Below are 13,937 nucleotides of genomic sequence, written 5' to 3' on the forward strand. Positions count from 1 at the left end.
CACAGCCCCAGAGGAAAAAGAAGGTTTTCCTCTTCTTTTCCCCAAGAATCAGTGCTTTTGATTAGGACAAGAATTTCCACTTTGATGGGGAGCAGAGTAAGAAATGGAGACCTTAAAGATTCATGCCTCACCAAGAGATTGAAACCTAAGTCATTGGGATAAATTTGTCCCAAAAGTTTGTCTCATTTTCTTTAAGCCACATGCCAGAATCTCAAAGGTAGACAGGCTTGTCTAAATACCCTGGGCTCCAAGGGGAGATTGCTCTTTTCAGTTTATGGAAGGGTGACACAATGGGACTCTGATACTTAAACATACCCCCAGACACTTTTACTATAATGGTACCCTCCCATCAAGGACCCTTTTTCTTCTATAACATAGCATGAGTACTTCTTATTCTTACACTCTGTTTTAAATCTATCAGACTCTCGGGTTTTTTTCTTATACATGTGTGTAAAAGTGTGTATAAAATATGCTCATATGAAAACATATTTAAAGAGATATATACTCTTTTTTTAAAAAGCACATTTGTGCATTTCTTAGTAATTTGTGTTCTCTGGCATATTATGTGTAAAATATTGTTCACTTGATTGTTTTAGGAGTTATAATACTTTAACATAGAAGTACTTGGGCAATGGGAAATATTTCTGAATATGAAAAATAATTTAGGTGCCAGAGGCACCTCCTGTGTTATGTGCCTCCTACTTAGTACATATGGTTCTTCTCTTCAGTCCCCCTTCCAAGTTTTCCTACTTCCCCCTTACCACTTGTCAAGGGTTAGCCCTGAGTATACACTCAGTGTAGCCCCCAGACTAAACTAACAACAAGTCCGTCAATGCTATTTCACAGCTCCTTGTCAAAATCCATAATTATGAATGATGAGTATTCATATATTCAGTTAGAACAGCTCCTGCCACAATCTCATAAACTCATGAGGGCAGGATTGTGTCCCTTTTATGCACAGTGAATTCCTAACAGCTAGCAGATACTATGTACTTGGTATGTATTAGATTTTTTTTTTTTTTTGCAAGAAATCAAGTCTCTGAATCTGACTGCAAGGGACATTATAAACTAGTTGAGATTCACTAGAGAATTCAGCCTGATTTCTCATGCTCTACGTCTATGCACTCAGGGATCAGAATTAACTCCTGAAAATGACAGCCAGCCATCTGGGGGATAGTCTTCAGGGACTGGGAACAAACCATGTTGATTCATCAGCCAGGTGGTGATAGGGAGCCCTAAAATGCAGGTAACTCAATGGTAGCTACTACAGGACATATAATCTGTAAGGCTTCTGGAAAGACACCTGGAAAGTCTCAGGACTCAGTCTTCATAGGGCTGCAGCAATATTCCCTCCTCTGACTCCATGCCATGCCTGACTCTTCTAAATCCAAACATTGTGCTTTCTTTCCTCTCTAAGTCCTTCCATTCATAGAGATAGCACTTATTGCTAGCTTTTCTCCCATATTATCCCCTTTTTTCATCTCCCACAAGAATCAGACTCAAACGGTGGCTAACACTGGAGATTGGATGTAATTGCATCTCAAGACAGGCATACACCGAGCTCAGATGGGGGCCCCATGGTAGTCCAGTGTTGGGGGTAGCTGGATCACACATAGTTCCCCCACCCTATTTCTGGCTCTTATTCTTCCTCATCAACTCTGGAACAACAATGTCTCCACAGTAAAGGGCATCATAGTAAATTTGGTTTATAGTGCAGTTGTATTCAAGAATGGGAGAGCTAGGGTAATAGGATATGGGGAAAAGGCACAGAGGAAAAGATATGGTTTGAACAACTAAGGCTGCTACGACTGCCTCAGCTTCTCCACAGCAGCATCTACATCACCCCCTGTGGCAATGAGGGCCTGAAGATTGGCTTCAGGGTTCAGAAAGCCCATGGCCCGAAGTTGCTCCAGTTGTGCCTGGAAGTGAGCCTCAGGCTGTAGCTGTTGGGGACTGGTATTAGCTAAGGCTTGCAACATCTGGAGAAAGGGAGTGGAATGGAAGCCTAATTCTGAAGAACCCTGTGCTGGGGAAACCTGTGGGGCTGGAGCTGGACGGGGATCCTCAGACATAAAGCCACCTTCTCTAGACTCTGTCCCTCCTGCCACACCGCCCAGCCCCGATAGGCAAGGCATGAACCAGAGCAGGAGACGAGGTGCTTCAGTTGCCAGGATCTGCAGACCTTGCTCAATCTGCAGCAGGGCTTGCATGGCACGAGGGTTTGCCATGGCTGCCTGAAGATGCAGCAATAAAGGTAGCTGCTGATGTATCTCATCCTGCAAATGGGGGGCATGATTCAAGCCAGCAGGCCTCAGAAATCTTGGATATCCTGGTGGTGGCATCCAGGGAGGCTCAGGGACTCCAGCAGTGGTTGTCATAGGGGAAGGTGGTGAAGGACCAAATGGAGCCCTGTTGGCAGAATCGCCAAGCCCAGACACAAGATCAGGCATGCTGGTGTTGTGGTTAGTAGAATCCTTCCCTGTACCGTCTTGGCCTCTACCTTGTCCAGTACTACTCTCTGAGGGATATCTCAGGAAAGCTGGACAGGAGGACTTTCCCTTGATTGTTACTGACTCCTTGGGGAGAGGCTGACCTGATCCAGGTTCCTGGGATGAGGATGAAGTTGGGGGAATTCTGTTTCCTGGTGATGGAGGTTCCTGCCTTGGGTTTAGAGTGAATGCAGTTCCCTGAAGATACGTTCCCAGGGACTGGGGGGTCTCATGTAATTGCTGGAGATAATCATAGAGTCCTATGTTACCCAGAAAGTTTGGGACCCTACTTCTAATTTCAGATGCATCCTGATCCCCAGACTGCCTTCCTCGCCTGGCCCCTGAACCTCCATATGTGGAAGTCCAGGGGTTGGGGAGAGGGTCACAATTCTCTGTCCTTGAAGGTTGGTTGCTGCTGCTGGTGGAATTAGTAGTTGTGGTTGTGGCAAAAGGGTTTCCACCAAACTGCTCCTGTACCGCATTAAGCATTGGGTCCATAATATCTGTGTACATGGTGCGAAGCACATTGTAGCCACCAGGGATGCTCTCCAGGTTACTGAGAGCCCTATCCTGGCTACGCATCATCTCTTGCATCATGGCAGGGTTACGTAGAAACTCCAGCGTCTGCCGCATGATTTCAGGGTTGTTGAGAATATGCCCAATCTCAGGGTTGTGCTGGATTAGCTGCTGCATATGAGGATTGTCAAGAACCAGCTGGCGCACCAGGCCCGTATTGGACAGCAGACCCTGGATGAAGGGGTCATCAATTAGCTGAGCCACAAATTCAGGCACTGATACATGCTGCCACATCAGTGAGTTTGGCTGGTCAGGGAAGCTACCAGAGGTCAGACCCAGCCCATTGAGGCCTGCGAGGACACCTAAACTGAAGGCAGGTGGCCCATCTGTGGGATAAATGGAGCTTGGCTGAGGGAGTGATCCAGGACTTGGGCCTGGAGTAGGGACTGAGGCAGCCGGGCACTCAGGGCCCATGGCACGGCGCTGCATCTTGATGACCAGGTGAACAGTGAGGCCATCTCGCACTCCACACTGTGCCAATGAATCAGGGTCCTTAAGGATTTTGCCAGCAAATATTAGGACCAGCTGATCAGGGTGGGCCTTAAAGCGCTGAGATATCTCTTCCTTCAACTGCTGGATGGTACATGTGTCTGTAACTGAGAAATCCTCCTTGTCCTTGGGCGTCTTCACTGTCACCTTGATGAGGTGGGGGTCCTGGACTGGCGCTGGGCTGCCCTGTGGCAGAGCCTCTCCACTTTTGGCCATGGTTGGCAGCAGGAGTCCCAGGTCTGTGGGGACACAGCTGAGGGAATGGAGATGGAAGACCAAGATCATCCTTTCAGGCCATGATGTTAAGTAGGAAAGGTGAGGATGAAGAGGGTCTTGGGCCTCGGGGAAGGGGAAGCTGCAGGGTGTACATAGAAGGGGCCATGAAGTCTCTGGGAATGGACATTTTTGGAGGAATATGAGACTAAGAGATGTTGGGATCAGGGAAGGTAAATCTGGGGCCCTGGGAAAAGGCCATCAGTTGATGAATGATGGGGCGAAGAGAGGAAGAAGGGCCCAGTCTGGGGAACACATACCAATCAGCTGTGGCCCCGTCCTTCTTCTTATGCAGGGCTCCAAACCGCCCTCATCTTGCTTCACAGCCACCCCTGAGGCCTTCTGGGCCGGAACCTACTCCATCAGGTCACCTCTGTGACCTCAGGACTGACATCATAACCTCATACAATGGATTCTGGAGATTCCTCCAAGGTGCTCTCGATCACTGGGAACTTCTAACACCCTCCTTATCTCTTTTATTTTCTTTATCCCATTTGTGCTTTTCATAGTGAGGTCCCTGTACTGATCAATCCCTCCGAGGTCAAGAGCCCTGCTTCCACACAATCTCATATGTGTTGTATGGAAACTCGAACTGGGATTGGGCAATTGTACAAATTTCTTCAGTTCAACCAAATTCATCTTCTTTCTATATAAAGGCCTTCTTCCTGGCATCTTATATCCCTGTTTTCTGTCTAATTCAGTATTAACCATGAATTCTTTCTATATTTTCAAAGAATTGATTTGCTGAGGGGTAAAATTGGAATTATGAGAGAGGTGTCAAGGATGACTTGAGGTTTTTGTTGTTTTGTTTTGTTTTTTAATATCTCCCAGGGAAACTCAAGAACAAATGATATTTATTAAGATAAAATAAAAATAAGCATGCTGTTAAGCAGAAAAGCAACATGCTGTAAAACATACGTGTGCATGTGTGTGTGTATATATATTATGTCTCTATTGTAGCTAAATTGAAATGTAGGAAGATAGCTAAATATTTTTAAGTCTAGAGTTCATAAGCATTTATAGAGCCAATTAGTTAATGATTATAGAATAAAAACTATAGAGATTTTTTAAATGCATTCCTGTGGCTCTACACCAATTCAGAATTCTGAAGAATTCACCAGAAGAAGAAGGAGGAGGAGGAGGAGGAGGAGGAGGAGGAGGAGGAGGGGGAGGAGGAGGAGGAGGAGGAGGAGGACAGGAGGAGGAGGAGGAGGAGGAGGAGGAGGAAGAGGAGGAGGAGAAATAATATAACAGTAATGTGGGAGAGAAGGGAGGAAAAAAAGGCAAAGGAAAGAATGAATCTGATAATCTGACATAATTTTCCCATGTATATATATATATATGAAAACAACAAAGTGAATCCCACCATCATGTACATCCATAAAAATGGGACTCTTCAATAGCTAAACTGTGGAACCAACCTAGATTCCCTTCAATAGATGAATGGATAAAAAAAAGTGGCATATATACACAATGGAATATTACTCAGCAATAAAAGAAAATAAAATCATGGCATTTGCAGGTAAATGGATGGAGTTAAAGAAGAAATTGCTAAGTGAAGGTAGCCAATCCCAAAAAGCCAAATGCCAAATATTTTCTCTGATATAAGGAGGCTGATTCATACTGGGGTAGGGAGAGAGAGCATGGGAGGAATACACAAACTCTAGATAGGGCATAGGGGTGGGAGGGGAAGTGAGTGTTCATGAGGTTAGAAATGATGGTGGAATGTGATGGACATCATTACCCTAAGTACATGTATGAAGACACAAATTGGTGTGAATATACTTTGTATACACAATTTTTCATCTCTCTATACAGAGATGAAAAATTGTGCTCTATATGTGTAATAAGAATTGTAATGCATTCTTCTGTCATATATAAATTTAAAAAATTAATGTAAAAAAAATGGGACTCTTAACTAGAATAAGATATATTCCATGTTCATAAAATTATATCAAAATGGATTCTACTATCATGTGTAACTAAAACTAACCAAGAAAATTTAAGAAAGTAAAAAGAATTTTCAAGTGAAGAATTTCAAAGAGGAGAGAGTAATTCAATATATCAAAATGATGCTGGTAGTTCAGTAGGATGAGGACTGAGAATTGATCACTAAATCTGATTTAAAAAAAAAAAGCTGAAGGCCACATGAGATCAGTTTTGAAAACAGAGGTGGGGCAGACAGCTTGTGATTAGGAGCAAATGAAGATCCAACAAGGGTATTATAAATTAGCAAAGGGGATGAAGACTAGTGGGAATGTGGGGTTTAAAAGCTTTTTAGTGTTTCTTGTTTTGTTTTTCCTGAAGGTAAGAATAGTGCATGATATTTTTATTTTGATGGGAACATCCAATAATGAAGGGAAAATAATGCAGGAGAAAAATAAAGCAATCATAAGAGTAAATCATTTAAATAGATAGGTTACAGCAATTGGGAGAAAGTATCCACATAGAGAGTTTGGTTTAGGGACATGGACAATTTATTCATGATAACAGAACAGGAGACAGAATGTGCAAGATACAGGTGTAAGTTAGTTGGTCATTTGGCAGTGGACATGGTAGAGGTGCCTTTTGATTGATCTCTTTTGTCTTCTTGTTAAAAATAGGCAAAATATCAGCTGAGATTTGGAATATAAGTGGACATTGAAGATTTTAGAAAAGCAGAAAAGATATGAAATAGGCATCTAAAAGGATAAGATAATGAATTGACTAGACAAATGGATCTCCGTGTGTGGTCTTCAGACCAGCAGCACTTGGAAATTTAGGAAGGACAATGTGGAGCCCCATTCTAGTCCTATCCAAAGTACATGTATGAAGATACAAATCGGTGTGAGTATACTATGTATACAGAGATATGAAAAAATATTCCATATATGTAATAAGAATTATAATGCATTCCGCTGTTATGTATAAATAAATAAATAAATAAATAAATAAATAAATAAATAAATAAATAAATAAGGCGGGGGAAGGGGGGAGAAACCCTTGTAGTGTAGCTCAGAAAACTAAGCTTTGACACACCCACCAGGTGATTCAGATGCAGATTCTAGTGAGAATCATTGACTGGAAATGATCAGTTAGGATTAAGTCCTTTGGCAATAAATTTAAATCTAACTTGTCAACAAGGTTGTGTTCCTTTCTCTACCTATACAGAGATTAGGCTAAGTATGAGTTTAATAGGTGATTACTATGCCAGAATGGTCATACTGATGGACTGTGTAGCCTTGAAGCTAGAGAATTAAGGTGAAGAAGCAGTAATAAGTGCAGGAATGACCCTGCCCAATTCTAGGTCCATTGAGAATGAAAGAAGTAGGTGATGGACATCATTACCCTAAGTATATTACCCTAAGTACTAGCTTTCCTAGTTTTCCTCTGGAGAAGCAGTAATTTCAGTGGACAGACATAGCAAAAAAGATAAGGGAACCTTTAGAAAGAAAGTTGCACACATGAGTTTTTTCTGTTGCAAAGGTCTAAATTACAGAGTGCAGTTGAAGTGTGGAAATTTTTAGAGAATTGGTGATTAGGGGAAAATTGAATATGATAAGGAATTTTTTTCATAGCAAATTGGGATGAAATTAGAAAGATGACTTGGGAGCTTGGACTTTTTTTTTTTTTTTTTTTTTTTTTTGGTGGTGCTGGTGATTGAACCCAGGACCTTGTGCATGCGAGGAAAGTACTCTACCAACTGAGCTATATCCCCAGGCCTAGGCTTTTTTAAAATAAATGAGGACAAACAGATTAAAAGAGATATCTTAATGGAGAAATACAATCTATGTTAGGTAACATTTCTTTCTCAAAACTTAGCTTTTTTGGTAGACAGTAGTATAGTTTTTTGTAGTGCACTTGCCAGACACTGGGAACTTCATGGGCCTGTCCTTCATTCTCACAGATGGTACTGTCAAGGCTAGGGAGAGATAATCTGTGAGAATCCCACAAATTTCTGAGTCCACTTAGAGTTCAGGATCTATCTATATTCTCACTGTCTCTGCTAGTTCCCACCCTAGCCCAAGACAATATTATCTCTTACCTACTCTATTGCAAAAGCCCCCTACTTGGATTCCTTGCTTCCTTAGTTTTCCTGTAACAGTCTATCCTCGACTCAGCAGCCAAACAGATGCATTGCATCATGGTACCTTCCCTTTGCTCAAAAATTCAATAGCAACTTCTCTTTTTTAGAATGGATTATTTGTGACATTCACAATTTTAAGACACAACTTTAGTTCACAACTTGCTCATTTCATTCTTCTTTTAAAATACAACAGAGAAGCAATTATAAATAAAATTATCTATTAGACTCCAAAAGTATGCCAGAACTTTAATCTAAATTAAAAGATATTCAGATCAGCAAAGAAGCATGTTAAAGAAAAACAGTGTTGGTCTCTATGAAAATTAAGATGAAAAATGAGAAATTTCTGGCACAATCAGAGTGTGGTTGAAGGAATCACAGTGGAGAATAATTAACACTTGGGTTTAAATTTCATTTTGGAAGAATCTTGTGATATATTTTAATGTCTACAATTAATAAATGTGCCCACCAGTGGCTTTTATTACATTCATGGTAAATAAAATGCAAAATGCTCACCAGTTCTTCAAAGATTTTCACAATACTTCTGACCCTGCCCCCTGGGGTTTTGGTTTGTTTGGTTGGTTGGATAAGTGGGTTTTTTGTTCACCCCGCCTTGCCTTGCTGCATAAACCTCCTTGTTATTCTTCAAGCACAACAGGAATACCCTATGTCAATGCTTTTATTTTCATACAACCTTCTCTCCTTGGATCATTCTTCTCCTGGGAATTGCATCTTGTTTCCATTTCCTTCAACCTGAATGTCATCTCAGATCGGCCTTTCCTGATTACTCTGTTTAGAGTAGCTAATCCTAATTAATTTTTCATTTCTTTTTCTTTCTTTTTTGGGGGAAGTAGGGGGGACTACCAAGGATTGAATTCAGGGGCACTTGACCACTGAGCTACATCCCCAGCCCTATTTTGTATTTTATTAAGACACAGGGTCTCACTGAGTTGCTTAGTGTCTTGCCGTTGCTAAGCTGGCAAGGCACTGGACAGACATGTTATAGCAAAAAGATAAGGAAACCTTTAGAAAGAACATTGCACACATGAGTGTTTTTCTGTTGCAAAGGTCTGAATTATACAGTGCAGTTGAAATGTGGAAATGTAGAATTGGTGATGAGGGGAAAAATTGAATACGATAATCCCAGCCGCTGGGATTATAGGTACACAACACAATGACTGACTTTAGTTCATTTTTCTTTGTAGCACTTTCCACAACTTAATACATTTATAAAATAATCTTGATATTTATTGTCTGTATCTTCACAAAAGAAAGTAAGCTCCACAAATGATCTTTTGTTATGTCACTGCTGTTTGTCCAATGCCTAAAACCATGTTGACTTACTAAATTAAAAGCTTATTAACTTATAGAACAATTGAATAATTGAACCAGAGTTGGTTGCATATCCTGCCAATCTGGAACATCCCAGGTGAGACAGGAAGGGAAAGTGAGCCTCCAACAACTGTGGGAAGCACAAGGTACAAACGATATACTGGAGGGTGTGAACATCCTGGAAGATGCTGCATCCCATAAAAGACTGGGTTTAGTGACTGTATTCCGTGAAAATGGCAGCAGTTGCACCTGTGTGTGCTAAAGAAACAATAGCAACAACCCATCCAAGTTCTATCACTGGCAGTTAGTTAGAGGCACAATTTTAAGTACTCATCCAGGCCTGGCCAATATGTAAATTCTTCCTACACTGACCTGTCAGGCCATTCTTTCATTTGCAAAAATGAACAATGTAGATTTTTAAAAAATGTTATAACTAAATATCAGTTTTTATGAATAAGTATCTGGGTCTATGTAAGTTTTCCCTTTCTGTAGGAGCATTTCATGTTTCTCTTCCCCTACATGTGGGTCTCTTTACATGTCTCTAGGTATCTATGTGTATCTGTGTGTGTTTGCACCTGTGTTAGGCTATATATGCATGTTTTGATTATTTGAGCATAGGTGCAACTGTGGTTCTTTTCAGATCTTTATTAATATGTGCATGTGGGGTGCGTGTATGCACGCACATGCGCGCGTATGTGAGGAAAGATAGGGATATCAAATATATTTAGTCACTTTTCTGCAAAATAAACAAAACCAAACCTCAGATGAGGGCATGTAGGTGCAGCCATTTTATTGACAGATCTTGCAGCCATCACCAATGGTCTAATACTCAGTAAAGAAAGCATTGGTTGCTTTCTCCTTTTCCAGGACTACTCCTGGTTGGAAGCATCAGAAGAGGTTTTTTAAAAAAGAAAACAAAAGGCAGATGAGGTGATCATGAGTCAGCAGACAGGTAGAAAGCAGACAGGTAGATGTGGTATTTAGAATCCCTGGGATCTCATGAGCTTGCGAATAGCCGCATCGGTGTCCCCTTCAGTAGCAATGAGTGCCTGTAGATTTGCATGGTGATTCCCAAATCCCATGGCCTGAAGAGATTTCATCTGCTTGCTGAAACGAATCTCAGGGGCTTGTAGAAAGTGGGAAGGATCTCCAGCTAGGGATTGTAGCTTCTGCAGGACTGTTCCAGGTACGTGGCAGCACTCGGATCTCTTGGACTCAGGTATATCCGGCATATTCCAGGCCCAGTGCACTGGGTCAGGATAGTTGCAGTTGGGGGCAGAAAGACAACCTAGGCCCCATGAGTAAGGTGCAACCCAGGGCAGAAGAACAGGAGCCTCTGTGGCCAACAGCTGGAGTCCCTGCTCGATCTGCAATATTGCTTGTGACGCTTTAGGGTTAGTAAGGGCTAAAAGAAGGTCAGAGAGTTGTGACTGCTGCAGGAATGCGGGCAGCTGCTGTTTCCACTGGTCATTCAGCTGGGGCATACCCATGAACACCATCTGAGCTGCCAAGTGGGGATTATTCATAAGTAACTGCATCATGCCTCCTGCGATCTGAGAACTATTCTGCTCATCTGACAACTGGGGATCTTCCTCCAACTTCTGTTCAGGACTATCTATAGAGATAGTGGCATCCTGGTCTTCCTCTTGAGACTTTTGGATAACTTCTTTACTAGGCAAGGCTGCTATCTCAGTGTCACGGACAGGGCTTTGGTCGTTGGTCGAGATCGTGGAAGTATGGTTGACTCTGTTTGGGGTGGCATTGGTTGAGATGGAGGAAAAACCACGGGAACTAGTATAGATGACTTTGGTTGTAGGGAGCTGTGGGAGCTGGTCATGCCATTCCTGAGATGGTGGTGGAATTGTGGGTGAAGTCTGTAGCTGTTCTGGTGCTTGTCCTGCCAGGAGAGCTGTGAAAGGGTTGCCCCCAAAAGGATCTTTCGAATTGTTGAGCATTCGGTCATTGAAATCAGTGTAGCTCTGACTCAAGGCATTATTCCCACCTGGAACTGTCTCAAAACCCAGTGTATTCAGTGGATGCTCAGGGTTCTGTGCAGGCTGCTGGGTCTGCATTATCTCTTGAATGACGGCAAGATTCCTGGCTAACTCCAGAGTCTGATATAGGATCTCAGAATTGTCAAGGAGATGGGAGACTTCTGGATTCTGCTGCATCAATTGTTGCATGTCTGGGTGTTCGGAGATGAACTGCCGCATATACTCCATGTTGGACTGAAGCCGTTGGATATTAGGATTCTCCAGTATCCGTGCTATACACTCCGAAATGTCTACTTTCAAGTCCTGCGTACGCACTTTGGGTGCATCAGTCTTCACAAAGAGGTCTGATTCCGTGGGTGTTTGACTCATGCTGGCAGATTTGCATACCCCACTGCTATTTCCTTTGGTGTTTCTGTCCCCATGGCAGGGCTCGCTGACTGGCAGGTTCCTGGAGGAATGGGCCAGGGATCTGGAACCGTGCTTGGACTTGATGACCAGATGGATGGTGTGGCCATCTACGATGCCCCTCTGGCTCAGTGTGTCATGGTCTTTGAGAAGGCGGCCCATGAAGACCAGCACTAGTTGATCCATTTGACATTTGAAGTGAGCCGATAGCTTCTCCTTGAACTGCCTCACTGAGGTGTCATCAGCTACTATAAAGTCTTTCAGGTTGCCTGGTGTCTTCACTATCACTCGAGTAACACTGGAGATGGTCCTGTCTGCAGGCAGACCTGAAGAACGCCCTCTCTGGGGCATTTTGGGTGTTCGAGAGATGACATGCGTCATGGAACTTAGTGGGTGGGCAGATGGGGAGTGAGTAGAAGCAGGGGCAGAGGGGTGAGGGCAGGCAAATGTTTCTGCTGACCTTCGCTGTGGGTGTTCTGTTCTCAAGCCACAGGCTAGCTTTCTTGCTGTCCAAAAATAGATGAGTGACTGGACTGAGACCAAAATTTTTGATGTTGTACCCTCACCCCAGATCTCCAGATTGGCCCAGCTGAGGCCTGGTGTGGCTATTAATTCATATTGGCATAAGGTGGACTAAGTGGTGATAACTCCCCTCATAGTTGCCCCTCCTCCTGCCCCACCCACAAAGGCCATGAACTCCTCAGAAAAGGGATATTGTGATGTCAACTTAAGCCTCATAGTATGTCAAGACTAGCTGGGGAAAATGGATGTATTTGGGGATAGGGTCCAAATCTCTATTATAAAATAAGACAATTTTCCAGAAGAACACAGACAAAATTCCCCAACAAAAAAAGATTTAAAAAAACATACATATACACAGATGTTTTGTGTGTGTGATGTGTGTCTCATGTGTGGCATTACATATAGGTCCTTTGTAAAAACATCAGGCGTGTTATATAAAATATGGGATCTACTGAAGCCATTGACAAAATCACATTCCTAAAAACAAGAATGGAGACTATGCCACCAGAAGGAACTTGTTAATTTTACTAGTGGTCTGCAAAAGGTGGGCCTTAGAAAAGAAATTAGAACAAGAACAAAGATATTATATGGAAAAGGAGATCATGTTCTTCTCTGGGGTCCAGATTTTGCTATTCTAAACTTCAGAGTGTCTCATATGGTGGGTAAAACCTTTCCTCTTTTCTAAGAAGCAGGAATAATGCTACCCGGGTAGCTAGCTATAGGAGTATTGCAAGCTAAAGGTGAGTGAGCCACCACTTGCAGCACAAGATTTCTTCACATTGGGGCTGGGGATGTGGCTCAAGCGGTAGCGCGCTCGCCTGGCATGCGTGCGGCCCGGGTTCGATCCTCAGCACCACATACCAACAAATATGTTGTGTCTGCCGAGAACTAAAAAATAAATATTAAAAATTCTCTCTCACTCTCTCTTTAAAAAAAAAAAAGATTTCTTCACATAGTTCATAGGTGGCTTTTTTACATACCATCATAGCAGAACTTTTAGGATGATTTATTTCAAGGGCCTTGTTTGATTTTAAATGCTTGTCTTTGTGACAAAGCATTAAGGGGGAGAGACATCTGAAATCAAAAGGTGAGAGTGGAAGTGGTCACTAGTGTAATTCCTATGAGGACAGACAGGTTTAGGCAACTGAAAAGTCAGATTCTCAATTTTGGATATAGTGTTTGATTTTTATTTGGGTAGTTGATGAATTAACTATTAGTGGATATGCTAAAATGTCTATGTTGATGTTTGGGTATAGATGGAGTTATTGTAATCGAGTGAGATTCGTATGTCTTACTGGATGTATATTTGTGGATATATGTGGTGTGAAAGTGAATTCATACTTTGTTGACTGGGAAGACTTCAGGGTCTGAATCCTTAAGCATTCCATCCACCTGCCTGGAGAAGGCAGAGCACTATGCAGATGGATAAGGGAAATGCAGAGTCCAAATCCATATGTTCTCACTTGTAACAAAGACAAGCAAAACAATCCAGTTTATTGGCTAGGAGACTTCCTGCAGTCACACCTAGAATTCTTTATTGAGAATGTCTGGACCCACAGCCCAATCCATGTCAGATCCAGTACAGTTTCCAATTGCTAACTTCCTAGAGTGGGACCCAGGCTTAAGCCTCTTTTTCAGCTATATATGTAAAAGTGAGATTGATTTATGACATTAAAAAATATTAGTCTTCAAGACCAAGACCCTGCCTCATTTTTCCCTAGGAACCACAAAAAGGATAAGAATGGTAACTTCAATATCCTACTCTAATGACCAGCTTCCATGGATCTTCTACAC

The 13,937-nt window shown here is 42.4% G+C and overlaps 2 protein-coding genes across 2 annotated transcripts; both read right to left on the bottom strand.

Annotated features, from left to right (window-relative positions):
• Positions 1-1,802: 1,802 nt before the first annotated feature.
• On the bottom strand, positions 1,803-3,831 carry UBQLN3 (ubiquilin 3; the record flags this gene model as incomplete). The annotated part of the gene is made up of 1 exon (XM_081280625.1): positions 1,803-3,831. Exon 1 carries the CDS (start codon positions 3,768-3,770, stop codon positions 1,803-1,805), a length of 1,968 nt encoding a protein of 655 aa, XP_081136751.1. The 5' UTR covers positions 3,771-3,831.
• A 6,371-nt stretch (positions 3,832-10,202) lies between these two features.
• Positions 10,203-12,002, bottom strand: UBQLNL (ubiquilin like; the record flags this gene model as incomplete). The annotated part of the gene is made up of 1 exon (XM_081280611.1): positions 10,203-12,002. One exon carries the CDS (start codon positions 12,000-12,002, stop codon positions 10,203-10,205), a length of 1,800 nt encoding a protein of 599 aa, XP_081136737.1.
• Positions 12,003-13,937: the final 1,935 nt, after the last annotated feature.

The sequence above is a fragment of the Spermophilus citellus genome, assembly GCF_964194105.1.
Source record: "Spermophilus citellus genome assembly, chromosome: 2".
NCBI lineage: Eukaryota > Metazoa > Chordata > Mammalia > Rodentia > Sciuridae > Spermophilus > Spermophilus citellus.